This window comes from Setaria viridis, chromosome 2 (assembly GCF_005286985.2).
Source record: "Setaria viridis chromosome 2, Setaria_viridis_v4.0, whole genome shotgun sequence".
Classification (NCBI taxonomy): domain Eukaryota; kingdom Viridiplantae; phylum Streptophyta; class Magnoliopsida; order Poales; family Poaceae; genus Setaria; species Setaria viridis.
Genome location: NC_048264.2, coordinates 8,243,220 through 8,259,464, shown reverse-complemented (window position 1 = coordinate 8,259,464; position 16,245 = coordinate 8,243,220). Strand labels below are relative to the sequence as shown.

The 16,245-nt window shown below is 44.9% G+C and overlaps 1 protein-coding gene across 1 annotated transcript; it reads right to left on the bottom strand.

The window, feature by feature from the left end:
- Positions 1-76: 76 nt before the first annotated feature.
- On the bottom strand, positions 77-3,152 carry LOC117841973 (vacuolar protein sorting-associated protein 2 homolog 1). Its single transcript, XM_034722302.2, has 5 exons — positions 2,934-3,152; positions 2,302-2,432; positions 1,749-1,853; positions 1,004-1,264; positions 77-383 (listed from the first exon to the last, which is right to left on the bottom strand). The coding sequence occupies exons 1-5, from the start codon at positions 2,968-2,970 to the stop codon at positions 246-248; spliced, it is 672 nt and encodes a 223-aa protein (XP_034578193.1). The 5' UTR covers positions 2,971-3,152; the 3' UTR covers positions 77-245.
- Positions 3,153-16,245: the final 13,093 nt, after the last annotated feature.

The window sequence follows — 16,245 nt, the reverse complement described above, 5'->3', positions numbered from 1 at the left end:
AGACAACAATCCTTCATGGATTCAGAGGGGACGAAGTTGCATTCGACAATTGATCATGGACTTTCCAAGCACAACATACTCGCAGATATACATTTGTTATTATTACCGGCATATTGAACACTTCATTCGTTTCAACATACACGCTGGCTTGTAAACTTTGTTTCGGTAGGTTGTATTCATCCACATTCACAGGAAAAGGTGCTACAAGGCACTACTCTTCTTTTTAACGCAGCATCGGGCACCAATTACATTCTCCTTAGATTGTCCAGCCTTGCCTGCAAATCGGCGTCGATTCCGCCATCAGCGGCCCCGGCACTTTCAGCCTGGGCAACCTTTCCGGCGGAAGCTGGCTGAGCAACAGCGGCCGACGGGGCTCCAACAAGCTGCAAATATACACAAGATGATTATATATACAGTATTCTCCCACTAAACATCTGTCCATGCAGACTAAGAAACATCAGTCTCGATCAAGCACTTGGCAATGGCGATACTTTTAAAGTCAGATTTAGCATCACAACACTTCTGATTTTCCTTTTTTCCTTTTGTCTCTAGCTTAATCCAATTCTGGATGTAATGAATTTCTCAAAAAAAAAAAAATGGCACAGCTGTTTCAAAAAAATGAACATATAGTATTTATTGAGCAAATATTGGGAAAATCTAAAATAATGGAAAGCAGATAAAAAAATGCACAATGGCACGGAACATTTGTTTCAAAGATACAACCAGGAACTATAAGGGTAGTAAAAAATAATATTACAGTAACTCCTGATAAGAGTAAGCAAAATTTGGGATAGTGATACTAAGCTATCCTGAAGATAGTTGAGTTTAAAAAGGTTGAGCAGAAACATTCTAGCTACTATAAGGCACAACAGAGGACCATAAATTCATGATATTATCCTATGCAACCTCTTAGCTTAATCAATGGTTGTGCATTTAGAAGACCAATCCACATTTTAACCTCCAGTGTGCACTCACGAGAAGATAAAGACCCATAGTAACTCACCTCTTGGTTGATATCAATGCCAATTTCATCAAGTACTTGATTCACAAGCTCCTCTGTTTCTTCTTCCTCCTCGTCTCCTTCCAAAGCATCATCTATGGCATCCCCCATCACCTCGCTCACCATCTCCATCCTCTCATTTTGCCGCTCAAACTCTTGCATTATCTTCTGCAATCCTGGCAGATTTAGCTGCCTGTTCATTTGAGCCATTGCTTTTGTAACACCCTTCATGGCATCACCCATAGCTTGAGTTGATTTTAGCGTCTACAACAGTTGCACAAATAAAATGTTATAAGGAGAAGGGAAAATGGATGCAATACAAAATTTAAGATGCAATGCAATAGCCAGAATGCAGAATATACAGTCTTCACTTAGAATATTGGAATTGTATCATAAGCCATAATTTCCATATGAAACCAAGTCACTACTTCATAAGGTTTAATGAATAAAAAATGTGACTACTCCAGATCGATTTAATAAAAAAAATGCACTTATCCTGACTTCCCGAGTTTTTTTTCTACAGGTAACTAACAACATAGTAGGGCAATACAATGATTATAGAAAGCACATGGTAGTTGGACAGCAAAAGTTAATCTCTTATCTCTCTTGATTTTGATGGCCAGTTCCACACTGGTACATCACTAGAACAACATAAACTAAAGATGACTTACCGCAGCCTAACATGGATATTTGACAAGGTGATTGAGGCAACATTATAAATAGAGGATAAGACCAAACACATGATTACCTGAACTCTTAGAGAAACTCCTTGGAGCTGAGATTTAAGTTGGTAGAACTTTGTTATCTGATGCCGGGTACGAATAAGATCTTTGGCCATTACTTTGACAGCTCCCTATAGCAGTAACAAAAGGTCAGCACACAAACACTGCATAAAAGATGGATGAAATTGCAACATGCACACAGAACTTCCATGTACATTTATGTGTTATAAATTGTAAGATGAAAGACATCGACAGCAAGGATTTCTAGGTAAATATTTCTAGGCTATTGAAGTAAATACTTGATAATTTAGAATAAAAGTTTTAGAGCCCTAAGCTGACCTTAAAGAGCAAGCTATGGATCTTACAAGCTTGGGAATGAAATGAGTCCATGAAATGTGAGTATGTGACTATGCGAGACAGGGTTCTAAGAAAATGTAGTACACCATAGTTGTGTGTGTCAACCAAACAAACAGCAGGCAAAAAAGCAAATTTGCCTTCAACTATTCCAAATATCAAGCCTGCTAAACAACAGAATCAGAGTGTGACTTTGAAGTTCCAAAAACTACCAATAATCCATACCATCTGGCCTTCTTTAGCTGTTTTCTTGATCTCAGTGATGAGCTTCTTCTCCTGGGCCTGCAATCCTTGCCTCTCTCGCTCAATTTCCCTGATGGATCGATCCAACATTCTCTTGTTCTCTCTCAAGAGCTCTGAAAGAAAGAACAAATAAACATAAAAAACCATAAGCTATAAGGTACGGAATGTAACTCTACCATTATTCATTCAAAACATACGAACTGAAGTACAAGCAACTGATGTCACTAGAAAGAACTGCAAAACACACTGAATCTGATCAGGAATTGAAAGAGGTGGAAGGCTTCAACAGATCTAAACTGAAGTAAAGTTTAGCTGCCAGTTCAACTCCGGCATATTAATTATTAACAGAAAAGGTTACTACCGAGCCACACGGTTTCAAATCTCAACCTCCTGCCATTCTCCGATAAGTTACTCCCTTACGAACTGTGCCAAGAAATCCTACCGAGCCTGAACCGGCCGATCGACACAAAACTTGGCTGGTGTCTATGACTATGCATCTCAAGAAACCCCTCCATCGACAAACAAGGATAAAACAAAGCTACCAGCAGCTTAGGACCGATCGATCCGACCAAATTCCAAGGCGAACCTTTCCGGATTGGAAGAAGTGGTCTTACCGGCGGGCGTCTTCCGCTTCCCGAACAAGAAACTCATCTTGGATCCTCCTGTTCGTGGCGGCTACTAGGGTTCCGATTGGAGCGATTTGCGAGGAAATCTCCCCCCGAGAACTCGGTCGGATCGGTGGTAAGCTCTTCGCCTCTCAGGGAAGCCGGTGGAGTGATGATTGGATCGCGCCCCCCTTTCCCCTCCCCCTCCGCCTTTCCCTGATGCCAACGCAAGTAGTTGGAGTTCTTCTGATGCCAAACTGGAAAAGGAAAAAGAAAAGGGAAAATATGCTTTTGGGCTTCCGGAGTCCGCAAAAGGTTATAATGGGCCACCAGATTGCAGCGCGTTGGCCCAAACTAGGGCGAGAAACGAATTGGACAGGCCTCCTTATCCTAAAATCTGTTCACAAGAAAGGCTATGGGCCAAACTGGATTCACATTTTTTTTGAGCCCCCCAAACTGGATTCACATGTTCTTTCGTCTCTTCGGTACCCAGAGCCCACCAAGCAAAGCCCAGCCCAGAGCTGGTGAGTGCTGCACGGCGTCGACCCACCCAAACCCAACGGACAAAAGACCAAGCCTCGCGAGTCCGTCCGTACGCCTACAGCCGTATAGAGTACAGCAGCTTCTCTAAAGTAGCAGTACGAGTGCAGAGTACTTTCGGCCGGGGGCACACTGGTGAGCTGACAGAGTGCACAGGGACACCTCCGTACGTCTACTGTTGTGCTGCGCTCGCGTACACGGGCATGTGTACGTACGATGCAACCAGCCGATGAACCGATTGCGATCTATCGAAATGGAATCCTCATCTTTCCTTTCCTAGGGCCTAGGGATGCATCCTACGCCCTAGCTTCTCTGCTCTGCTCTGCTCTGCTTTTTATTACCACTATAGGTCGAATAGGCAAATCGACGGTTTTTTTCCCATCCCGTGACATGCTAAATATTCAAGAGAACCTCTTTAACATCGAGCAAATCAAATTTTTAGAAGATTCTTTTTTTCTAGCACATTATAATGATTATTAACGTGAAGGTTTCCAAAAAATATCCACTTAGCTAGACAATTGAAGGACCAAAACAAGCCTCGGTTGACATCTCATCCTACCGTACCATGAGCCTTTATGCTATACTAGCACAACGTGCGTTGGTACCAAGAAATACTAATTCTGTTATGTTCACTGATAAGAACGCCTGATATTACATAACCATGTATGTTTTGCCCAATTAATCAACATTATTAGAAAATAATAATAAAATAATCACTACCAGAAATCTTCCGACCTATGACGAACCATAAAAGTATCACAAACGTATTTTTTACATCATAAACTGTGATTCGAGCATCATAAACCACGACCAGTAACGTTCCTTGTTTCGCTCCGTCACAAAAATTATGACACTTACGAATCGTCAAACAGAAACATCATAAATTAGTTCCTACTATTTTGCCACGATGGACATAATCTGATGTGGCATGACAATTGTGACAAATTGTTTCGTCCTAAAATGAATTTGACCCATTTGTTGTTGGGTCGAGCTCAAAATTGTTCCCACAAGTCAATGTTGTTCAGATAGCCCAAAATTGATTCTGGTAGGCCCATTTATTATTGGATCGAGCCCAAATTTGTTCCCAAAGGCCAATATTGTTCACATAGTCCAAAATTGATTCCGGTAGGCCTATTTGTTGTCGAGTCGAGCCTCAAAGTTGTGCAAATTGTTTGCGGCCTTTTTAGTCCCAATTTATGGATGAAATTGACTTTTGGCCTAATTATATGCAAGCTATGACCAATTAAAACAAACATAAATTTAAACAATCAGGCTCGATAAATAATTGATTTCATTTCAATTCCAATCCGATTGGCAAAATAATAAACATAACACACATATTTATGTATACAAGAAAACAAATTATTGTTCCCATCGAGACAACCACTACTATATTGTTCATCACATATCACAAACTATTACAAGATAACTGTCTCACAAAGAACAAAGATTAACATAGCTACATCCAGGTCATAATCTCAAGAGACAAAGTAGAGCCTTGATCTTAACCTCTTATATAGATTAGCAATCGATGAAGGAGTGCTTCACTATCTTGTGTTACCTTCTTCAATTTCTCACTCTCGGCTTACTGCAATTTGAGAGTTGATTTTGATTCCTCTATCTTCTTCTTCAAGGTAGCTAACTTTTCCTGGTGAGCAACAAACCGTTGTCAAAGTTATACCCCATCTTCTTTGTCGGCATCAACTTGCTCCCCATCAACACTGGTACATAAGGATTTGGTAGAGCTTCTTGAGTACTCCGCTACCTCATCAGGGTTTTTTTAGCAAGAAGCAACATTGATTTGAGAACTTCCATCTAGCAACGGTGGATCGGAAATTAGATTGTGATCTTGTAATTGATTTAAACTAAGGAAGAAGGAATATCAATAATCATCATGTGTTTAGTTTGTTACCCTGGAGATGGACTGAACAAGAGCGACTACAGATGTTGACCCTTTGGTTGGCTGAAATAGGATATAGTCAAACTTCAGTTGATGCATTTGTTTAAGTATAAATTAAGAACAGACAAATAACCAAGCATAACTGCAAACTAAAACAATTTCATCTATTAAGTTCTACAAAAATAATTATGGAAAAGGTGAAAGATAAAAGGGGATCTATTGGAGTAGTAATTTGTCACCAACTCTACCAATAAGGTACAACAAATCCACATTTCCCAATCTAACTACAATAGTGAAAGTCAAAGAGTATGGGGAAGCAATCTAATAATTGCATCTATTAAGTTATACAAACCACATAAATGATTTGACTTGGTACAAAAATAATTATTGGAAAAGGTGAAATATAAAGGGGATCTGGTGAAGCATTAATTTTTCACCTACTCTCGCAATAGGGTACAACAGATCCACATTCACCAAAGCATGCGACTACAATATTGAAAGCCAAAGAGCTTGGGGAAGCAATCTAATAACTGAATTTAGCAATACACGGAGGAGACCGCTGACCTGACGAACATGAAGAGAAGGAGGTGCCGAATGCCACCTCGATGGAGTAGCCCAGGCATGTGTCGCTTCCTCGGTCTTCGTCGCACATAGTCGAGCACGGCAGCCACTGGTGGCAGCCTCAGGGAAGCCGATAGAGCGATGGCCTCGAACCATCTCGTAGCTTCGAGCCCGTTGCCGAGGAAGCCCACCGCTCGTAGACGAGGTAGCCTGCTGCTAGTCCAGCTTGACGGCGCAGCCGAGGCCGCAGATCTACTAGGGCTATTCGGCGGGAAGAGGAGAGGGGAGTGATTTTGGAATTACCAGGTGGGATGTGGGAGGCTTGACTCCCCTCTTTTATTTATATATAATGGGGGAGGACCTGAAGGAGGAGTGGGGAATTCAAAATTTTAGATCCTGGCTTTGTGTTCAGTAGCAGGAAACAAAACTCTTTTGAAACTACCACGAGACCTGGGTCACTGGCATGTTGGACCGCTTGGGACTCGGACCCAAGCGTCAGTGACCTTACATAGATGAGCGGTTTCAGAAGGGAGTCTAGGATAGTTCGTGGCATAATGGCATTGATGAGCACTCCACGGATGATCCTTCTTGGTAGATTCATGTCTGCAGGATGATCCGACTATTGCATTATAAATGTACTTTAGTGCAACAAATTAATGTACCATTTCGACTTTGTTGATGATAAAATACACTTAAATAATACATTAAAACTATAGCAGACCCTGGCGGCGGCCTCCTAATCTCTACTTGAATTTCTTTAAAGCAATCACGCGGATCCTCTTGATAACTTCGGGATGGTGGTAACATACAAACACAAAATCCTGTGAGAATTCCATCTGGTGAGATTAGCGCTATGAGAGACATGCACTTCTCTTGCAATTGGGTGCAGCTAGTTTCAAATGCCCATCGTAGAAATGTGGTCACAGTTTTCTCACATGCCATGTCCCACATCTTTAACGCACAGTGCAGCTTCAACCGTTCGACGCAATACATGTCAGCGAGTGAGAGTAACACAGGCTAGGCATTAACATGGTTGTCCCATAAATCTGCCTCCTATGGGAGTGATCCTTCGCAGGCGTCTTTGATCAGCAGCAAGAAGCTAGTAGGGTTAGTGTCTTTAATTGAAATAGTTTCTGACTTTGACCCCACTCCACTGCCATAGAGCAATACCTCTATCACACGAGATAGTGCCGCCACATCGGCCCGTCTTGCTCGAATCACTCGACTGCCTATGTCGAAGATGACGTCCACAAAGGCTTGGGCTGCAATTGTTGTGCATATGCTTCTACCTATTAATGAAGGTGGAACTTCAATGTAGTCATCCTCCAAACTGTAACAATGTGGATATGTTTACGCAACCGGAATGGTCCCACACACGCTCAATCTCATGATGCCCCACAAGGCAGTTAAAGCCATGTTCTAGATTCCCATTCCTGAATTCAAGTTCGTTTAAATCTTGAACTCGAAATGTATCATCATAATCTGTTGCGTCTCCAGCCATTGCACGAAACAAGACTCATACCTACGTGCAAGCATTCACAGGGTTGATCATTGGAGCATATATGTGAGCATGTGTATTCATAGCAACAAGACACCTACCTTTTGCGCGTTGTTCATCAGAATGAGGATGACAGAAATTCCTTCTGGTCCTGCTGGTGGGTACCACGGATCATGAATACCCGTAGGGTAGCAATGTATCATCCATTGATGGCCTCCGATCATGAATGTACTGGATTTCTTGTACTGCCCAATACTTCCTTCTTCTTTTGCTTCCGCGCTTGAGATTGAGAAGTCGACTTGCGATGTCGAGAACATGGTAGTGTGTAATGCCATAACTGCAAATGACAATGATAGAGTTGTGGATACACTGCCTCTTATAGGTGGGAGTGTGTCGTTCCGAAATGGCCATTCGTGAACATCCGTTACCAGTCTTGAATCAACACGTCCCTATACTGGTAGTCATGAACGCCCGTTACCAGTCTTGAATTGTCACATACCAATAGTGGCGGTCATGGACACCCGTTACCAGTCTTAATTCCCACCCTCTTGCGGTATTTGTTCCGCCATATTCCGCCTAGGCCTAGTCGCATTGACCAGTTCACGTTTTTCATGCTCCACTGGTATGCGAGAATCATCTAGTGCAAATCTATGCCCTTAGCAGACCTTTTCAGCCATGCACCACAGATGAGTTGGGCTATTCATGACATCCTGCACTGTGCATCTGACAACATAAGCACTATCCGACCTTATTGATTTGAGCAACATGACAACAATTATTCTCTTTCTCCTGATAAATGGTGGCAACTTGTTTCATTTAACTCACATTCAAAAGGGAATCTATGACTCATAATCTCGCATGAATTGTTTCGCATGAATGTCTTGTGTTGTATGCCGGACAGTCTAGCGAAATGTACACCTGCACACGTCGGGCTTATCCCGTGACACCCATCGTGCACACATGTAACCAATGTGCAAAATTGAAGATTCCTACCTACATTCGTGACAAGCTTAGGCATAAATATATTCTGAGCATCTCACGTTTTTCATTGCAACTTTGGCCTGCCACACTGAGCTCGCGTGCCCGCCGTAGTGCTCAATAAATAGGCGGGGCCTTGACTTATCAGTTCACCGTCTTGCATTGTTCTTTGTGGGTCTACCCTTTTTGCCACATGGGTCACCGGCAATGGACCATTCGTGACCTCTTGTTCCATGTGCATACCATTGTCATTTCACCTGCGTGGCTGTGGGATACTAGGGCAAGGCATCGTGCTTTAGAAGAGTATCTGCGCTAGGATGGCCATTTTGCTAAATTTCATGCTGCCACGGGTTGCCATGAGCCCATGATGGTAGTAGTATGTCGATGCACCACTTGTATGCCTATGTGTTGTCGTGCTTCATTCGTTAGAGTGTGGCATTGTACCCATAGTGGATGTATGCTGGATTCCTTTTTTAGAGCGTGTCGTTGAACTTGTACCGACAGTGAATATATGCCTATGTATGTTGTGGCCTATGAATGTGGTGTTGGTAACAAGAATGGTCATGTTTATCTATGTTCTAACACCAATTGTTCATTTGTGATTGGTACGTTGTCATTGCCCAAGATATCTTTACTGAGGAAGACGGAACGTCTGTTCTGACCGGATGAAAGCCGAATAAATAGGCCTTCATGGTCTCAAAACAGTTGTGTAAAGTTTGACAAGGGGGAAAGTCCGTTATGAGGCATTTGAATAGACCAGATGATAGAACAAACAATAGTCCTTTTTGGTCTCACAACAGTTGTGTAAAACATCCATAAGGGAAAAAACTTTTCTAAGGAAGGGGAAAGTCAGTTGCTCTGTTTTTGAGCTGACCGGATGAAAGTGCAAGAAATAGGCCTTCTTAGTCTCAAAATAGTTCTGCTAGGTTCGACAATGGGAAAAGTCCATTATTTAGTTTTTGAACAGACCAGATGAAGTTGGTATCGATAATAATGCTATTTAATTAAACCCATCTTACTAGCATAAGAAAACCGCATCGCAAAGAGATCTAGATCCAAGATGACAACAAATGGAGTTAATGCATATAACTGTGATAAATGAACGGTGACAACATCTTTCTTACATAAAACTCACCGTCAAAAGGAACCTATCACTCATACATGATTTGTCTCGCAGGAATGTCTTGTGTTGTATGCCGGATAGTCAAGTGAAATGTACACATGCACACGTTGGGCTCATCCCATGGCGCCCCTCATGCACACATGTAACCGATGTGCAACACTGAAAATTCCAACCTAGATTCATGGCAAGCTTAGGCCTGAATATATTCTGAGCAACTCATATTTTTCATTGCAAATTTAGCCTGCCACACTGAGCTCGCGTGCCTGCCGTAGTGCTCAATAAATAGGCGGGTGCACAATGTTCTTGCAAGGCAACGCCTACACTCATCGGTTCACCGTCTTGTATTGTTCGATTGGAGGTACGTGATCTTATTTTCTTATCTATCTCATTTACTATATATGCATGGTATTGATATGCCTAGTATTGTAAGCGAATGGTTTCTTTGTTTTTCATTTGTGTATGTAGTGGAGAATGGCCGGACATCGAAGAAGTAGGAGCAGCTTGCCCTATGGCACCTCAGCAGCAGCCGGCTCTGATGGCAACTGCGTTTCAGCCGCTGGCAATGACACCTCAGTAGTACCCTGTCCGCATGGCACCTCCGATTCAGCCGCTGGCAACGGCACCTTAGTATCAGCTGAACCTCATGGCACCACCTTTTCACCTGGGGCCCAAGCCTCCACCTCTGCTGCTTCCCATTGAAATGCCACCTCTGCGACCAGTTCTCATCGAACCAAATGAATCTCATGAGCTGAAATGGCCTGTGTTGGCTTGGCTTCAGCAATCTAGGCTCAACTGTGTTCATCTTCATGGTATGTGGGTCTGCCCTTTTTGCCAGATTGGTCACAGGCAATGGACCATTCGTGACCTTGTGTTCTATGAGCATACCATCACCATTTCACCTACATGAGTGTGGGATACTAGGGCGAGGCATCGTGCTTTAGAAGAGTATCTACGCCAGGATGACCGTTTTGCTGAATTCCGTGCTGCTGCGGGGTTGCCATGAGCCCGTGATGGTAGTAGTATGTCGTCGGTGCACCACTTCTATGCCTATGTGTTGTCGTGCTTCGTTCATTAGAGTGTGTCATCGTACCAACAGTGGATGTATGCCTAAGTATCCTTCATTCCTTTGTTAGAGTGGTCGTTATACTTGTACCGACAGTGGATCTATGCCTACGTATGCATTTGTGTCGTTTGTACTTGAAGTGTGTTGTTTGTAATAAAAACGGTCATGTTTCAATATGTTCTAAGACACATTTGTTCTAATGTGGGAAAGTCTATTTCCCTAATTTCTAACAGACTGGATGATAGCACAAGCAGTAGGTCTTCTTGCTATATTGCTCTATTTTCGAACTGACCGAATGAAGGGGGAGAAACCGTTGCTATATTTTTGAACTGAGCGGATGAAAGTGTTACCAATAATAATGCTACTTTATTAAACCCATCTTACTAGCAAAAGGAAACATTAGCAACTAGATCTAGATCGAAAAGAGAAAACCGCATCACAATGGGATCAAGATCGAAGATAAAACCACATCACAATAGGATCTACTCGGGATCTAGATCTAAGATGATAACAGATTGTTACTACTACTACCACTACTACCACTACTACTACTTCTTCTTCTACTACTGCTGCTGCTCCTACTATTCTTCTTCTACTACTAGTACCAGTTACCACTAATCGATGGTGCATCCGGGGCCTGTGGCGGAACACCTCGGATTAACTCAACTAAAGCACAGTTAAGTCGCTTAACACGCGATCCGCATGCCTTAATCAAGTTAACTCGATGTGCCGTCGGATTTCATCCGATTTAACCACTTAACAGGACCGAGTTAGCATAGCTCACACGAAGGTGAGTGGTTCCAGAGAATACAACAGATCCACCAATTGATTAACATTTCATGACACACTGGTTGAAAATCAGAATTTTACAAGTTTTCGAAGGAAACAACAGAAGGCAAAATGTAGCGGAAGCTATCGTTGGGGTCGGATGTCCCTGGTGAGGTCAGACAGGACATCAATGATCCCATTCCCCGCCGTCCGAGGAAGGAACCCACTCGACCGTCCACCGAGGAGGAAGCTAGGGCGGCCAAGTGCCAACAGCAAGCTCTGAAGTTTCAACTTCACCTAAAAAGAAAAGCCACAACAAGGCTGAGCTTCTAAGCTCAACAAGACTTAACCGACCAGTGGGAAAAAAAAACTACTCCAACACGTCTAGACATGCAAGGCTCTTTGGCTGATGGGTTTTGTTTGCCAAAAGGAACTATGTTAGATCCTTGCTTTCAAAGTTTTAGCTCAGATTCTAAGTTCATTAACCCATCTATGTTGGCAACTTACACTAAGCAATCATAGATCCAACTTTATGTATATAAGCTCAACATCAAAACCATATCATCATCAGACTCCTTCATTACTCAGTGTAGCATAGCGATCAAGCAGTCTCAAACTGTGAGAGGCAGACGAATTGATTCGAGTTCTTTAACCATGCATGGTGAACCTAACCTCACGACATCTGTGCACCACTGAGGGTTGCTTCCTGTGTCGGCCTTCCCCATCAATCCCCTAACCCGTGTCGGGCCCACTTCCCTTGGTGCAAGGTTCCACAGACCCGGCCTCTGCCGTTCTGTGACCACACTTGCCACCACGTGCGGCCGCAGGGGAACTTCGTTCCAGAGACAGTGGATCGAACCGCTCACGTTTAGCTTCAATCAGGTACTAGGCTTCCCCATCCCATAATGGGTATGAGATTAGTACTTTCAAACACTTGATCACGAACACCACCACTGTCGGGCCTTAACAGATTGAGTAAACAGATGGGGCGATCAGCCGACCACCAAAAGAGTTCACCAAAACTCTGCCCCATCCATTGTCCTTATAGTTGTAAACAAAAGAGAACATCCAACTCCTATAACTAGTGTTCAGATCAAAGGAACTATGTCATGCATCTAGGGTTGCAAACAACTCCTATACGTAAATGCACATTCATGAGAAGGAAGGCATGTGCAAGTTTAGAAAGTTGGGTGCATGCTTCGGGGCTTGCCTTCAAGCGGAGTGGAGGGGAACTGGTCTTTGGCTGGTGTTGCTTCAGCTTCTGGGATTGGCGGCTCTGCTACAGCTCCGTCTTCGGGCGCCGGGTGTAGCTCGTAGGTGCCGTCGGCGAGATGTAACTCTACACGAATGCAATGCAGGAGTTAGCGTATAGACGGTTATTTCAACAACACTTACAGGTTAAGGCTCGGACACTTGTAGCAAAGCTACAGAAAAGGTGGGGGAGTTCAACTTTAGTTGGTGGAGAACAGGATAAAAGGGTCGGATGGGGTCAACCTGTGATCGGTCCTTAAAGTTAAGAAATAACTGTGCCGGGGTCCTCAGACTTAACGCAGAGAAGTCCCCGATATTTTACACAGATACCCTCGGGTCAAGAAAAAAGATACAGCCGAGCCCTCGGGCGAGGTGGATAAGGGTCGGCGAACAGATAGGGTCGGGCGAGACGGAAAAAGGGGTCGGGCAAACCGGCAAGGGGTCGGCAGCTTACCGTCAGGTCTATTGGTGAAGCTTTGGGGTTGGGAAGGAACGGACTTGGGCGGAAAGACTAAAGCACTAAGGCTTGGGCGGCAGCGAGGTTTGACGGTGCTCCGGCGGCGACGGAGCTTCTTGTGGGCAACAAGAAAGCTCTAGCACAGCGTGGAGGAGCAGACGGCTGGTGGGTTGGGGAGAAGTGGGTTTGAGCGGAGAGGAAAACTTCTCAAGAGCTCAACAGGAGTGCTCAAGTGCGCTCAGAGGAGGGGCGGCAAAACAGCGATGGCGAAGGAACTCCGGTGGGACTCTGGTATGCCTTTTTATAGCTGCACAGAAGAGAGAGATTTCGAGCAGCACGAAGATCGGGAAGAAAAGGATGGAGTGCGCTGCCATGGCGGCGATTGAGCGGCAATGGGCGGCGGAATAGGACCTCGGAGATAGAGTCTTCGGCTATTGGGCACTGGAGACAAGGTTGGCGCAGGCACGGCTTTGCCGGGATTTAGATTTGGCGGAGGCGAGCGTGGTCTGGTCGCGTCGAGCGGCGGATTTAACTGGCGTGTGACAGGGAGGAAGGTGCTACCAGCGAGGTTGCAGCAGGCAAAGTGACAGGGCAAGTGGCGGCGCGGGCGAGCGCGAAACAGCGGCTTGCCGGGGCATATTACTGGCGAGGAGGGAAAAGGAGCTGTCGCGGCCAGAGTCGGGGTTGGCGAAGAAGGTATCGTCGTGGAGCGAGCTCGTAGGCGGCGCAACTGTGGAGAGGCGGAAAAACCGGAAGGCATCGGGGCTTGCAGCCGGGGATCCGGGCGAGATGATGGGCGCGAGTCGCGAGGCGGTTTGACGCAGCAGCGGCAAAACTCTGCCACGGCGGCGACGGGGCACTTTGGCGCGGCCAGCAAGGGCGTGAGCGAGACAAGGTGAGGCAGAGAGGGTTGCAGGAGGCTTCCGCTGCAATTGGGGAGGAGGGCGCGTTGATCCATCCTGTCGCGGCCGGCGACTGGGCGAGGTGGCGGGCGTCGGAGAGATCAAGCCAAGCGGCGGGGGAGCTCTGAAATGGCGCATGCTGCTCGGGCGCGTCTGTCTCGAGAGAACCGGGGAAAAAGATTGCGGGTCCACCAGTCAGTCTCGGTTTCTCCACTACTCCAAGATTGGAAGGAACACTGCCTTTGGACTTAGAAAGAGCCGGCGGTTTTAGGTTGGGTTTCCAGGGGTCGGGACTGAGAACTGGATTTCGAGCGCTTAAGCTCCGGAAAGCTGAGTCAGTGGGATTAGGACTTCGGTTGAAGATTAGCTCGGCTGATTATCCAAGGTCGTTACAGGGCCTTGATGCAGCTGCCCACCGATGAGGCCGTCCCTCCGTTGCCGCCGCATGTGTAAGATGGTGGACCTCCTTGGCCGCCACCCGCGGATGAGGCCGTCCCTCCATTGCCGCCACCCATGGACGTTGGTGCCTCTCCATGGCTGCCAGTCGAGGACCATGACGGAGGTCCATGGCCGCCGCTCAACGAGGATGGTAGAGATCGACTGCCACAGACCGATGAGGATGGTGGCGGTCCCTTCCTGCCTCCTCAGGTCCCGCGCTTGGGGACGGTGGTTCCCCGGCGAGTAGTGGTGCTTCCGCGCCCCTAACCATGGCCACCTCTGGCTGACTTGCGGATGGTGCGACGTCGGAGAGGCACCTAATCGATGATTTTTATTTGTTCCACATACTCTAAATCATCAAAGCATGTGTCCACTGTCTCTCTAGGAGACAACGAATCGCTCGGCTCTGGATCCAACAGCCTTGGAGCTTTCTCCTCTTCATCAGAGGATGTGCCACACGCCATCGCTCTAGGAGACGATGGCTCCATGGGGAGAGGAAAAGGTGCGCTATCAGACTGGGGTTTTTGTGGTTGCAGAAATAAAGAAGTAGCTTACTTAACAAGGGAAGAGAATGTGATAATACCATAACAATATAAACATGGATGAGATTGTCCCTCTGTTGCCCCGCAAAGAAATGTAGAATCATAAAGCGGTCCTCCAATCTCTCCATGAGTGCCACATCATCGTGCTATTTCCAATAAATTAATTTCATTTTGTGATAACATTTATTTTATAGAAACTAACTGCTCCACACAATGCAAAGTTTCATTGCTTTTTGTTTCCAAGGCATACAAGCCATAGCAATTAAACAAGCGATAAATGTGCTTATGAATAGCTAAATATCATTGTTATATAGGAAATTCTGGTATGGTAAACAATAGTTAAATAAGACGATCCGGTGTACATGAACAGATAGATGTAGTTATTACTCAAGAAGGTCCTTTCTATAAAACATCAATACACCGGACCTTCGCCAACCGCTTCCACTCCCTCATCATTTGTCTTTCGCGAGGAACATGGTTGTTGCCTGGCTATGAGTAGATTAGATCTTTCATTACCAATATCTATATTATTAGTGTTCCTCTATTATGCAGCGTATCTGAATTCTAAATGGTAAATAGGCTGGAATCAAATTGAAAGTAGATTAAACCAAAGCGGCATAATCAGATGGCATGTCATAGCCATTCATCACTACAAAGTTCACAGCAACAACAAGCAGCAAACATCACAGCAACAACAAGTTTCATAAGATGGCATGTTATATCCATTCATCACTACAAAGTTCACAGCAGAAATAAGCAACAAACATCACAAAAGCAACAAGTTTCATAAGATGGCATGTTATAGCCATTCATGATAATTTGGCCTAATGAGTGACATTGTGCCTTTAATCGTCCCTGATGAGTTTCCTTCTATTTTTAGCCTCCAACATCGATTGCTTGACCCCCTTCACCACATTGGTGGCTTGTTCCAAGTGTCCCTTCACCTTCTGCAGCTCAGCGGCAGTCTCTTCAAGCTCCATGCTAGCCTTTGCATATTCTTCCTTCTACTTCCTTGCATCATAATCACTGTAAGGGTTTTTCCATTTTCTTCAGCAATGCATCGTTTCTCATTTTCTTCGTCGTGTTCATCAGGAAATTGGTTGCCTCCCCAAAGTATCGCTTCATCAAGTGCAGCTCATAGGTTGTGTCATTGGCCTCCTTCTTTGCAATTCTTCATGCTTCTTCCCATGACCTTGTTTTCTCTTCAGCTTTTTTCTTCCTCTTCATCAGCTTCACCAGCACACCCTTGGTCCTAGCATCCCATTCAGGATCAACCCACCTAAATGATGTGCATTTCATC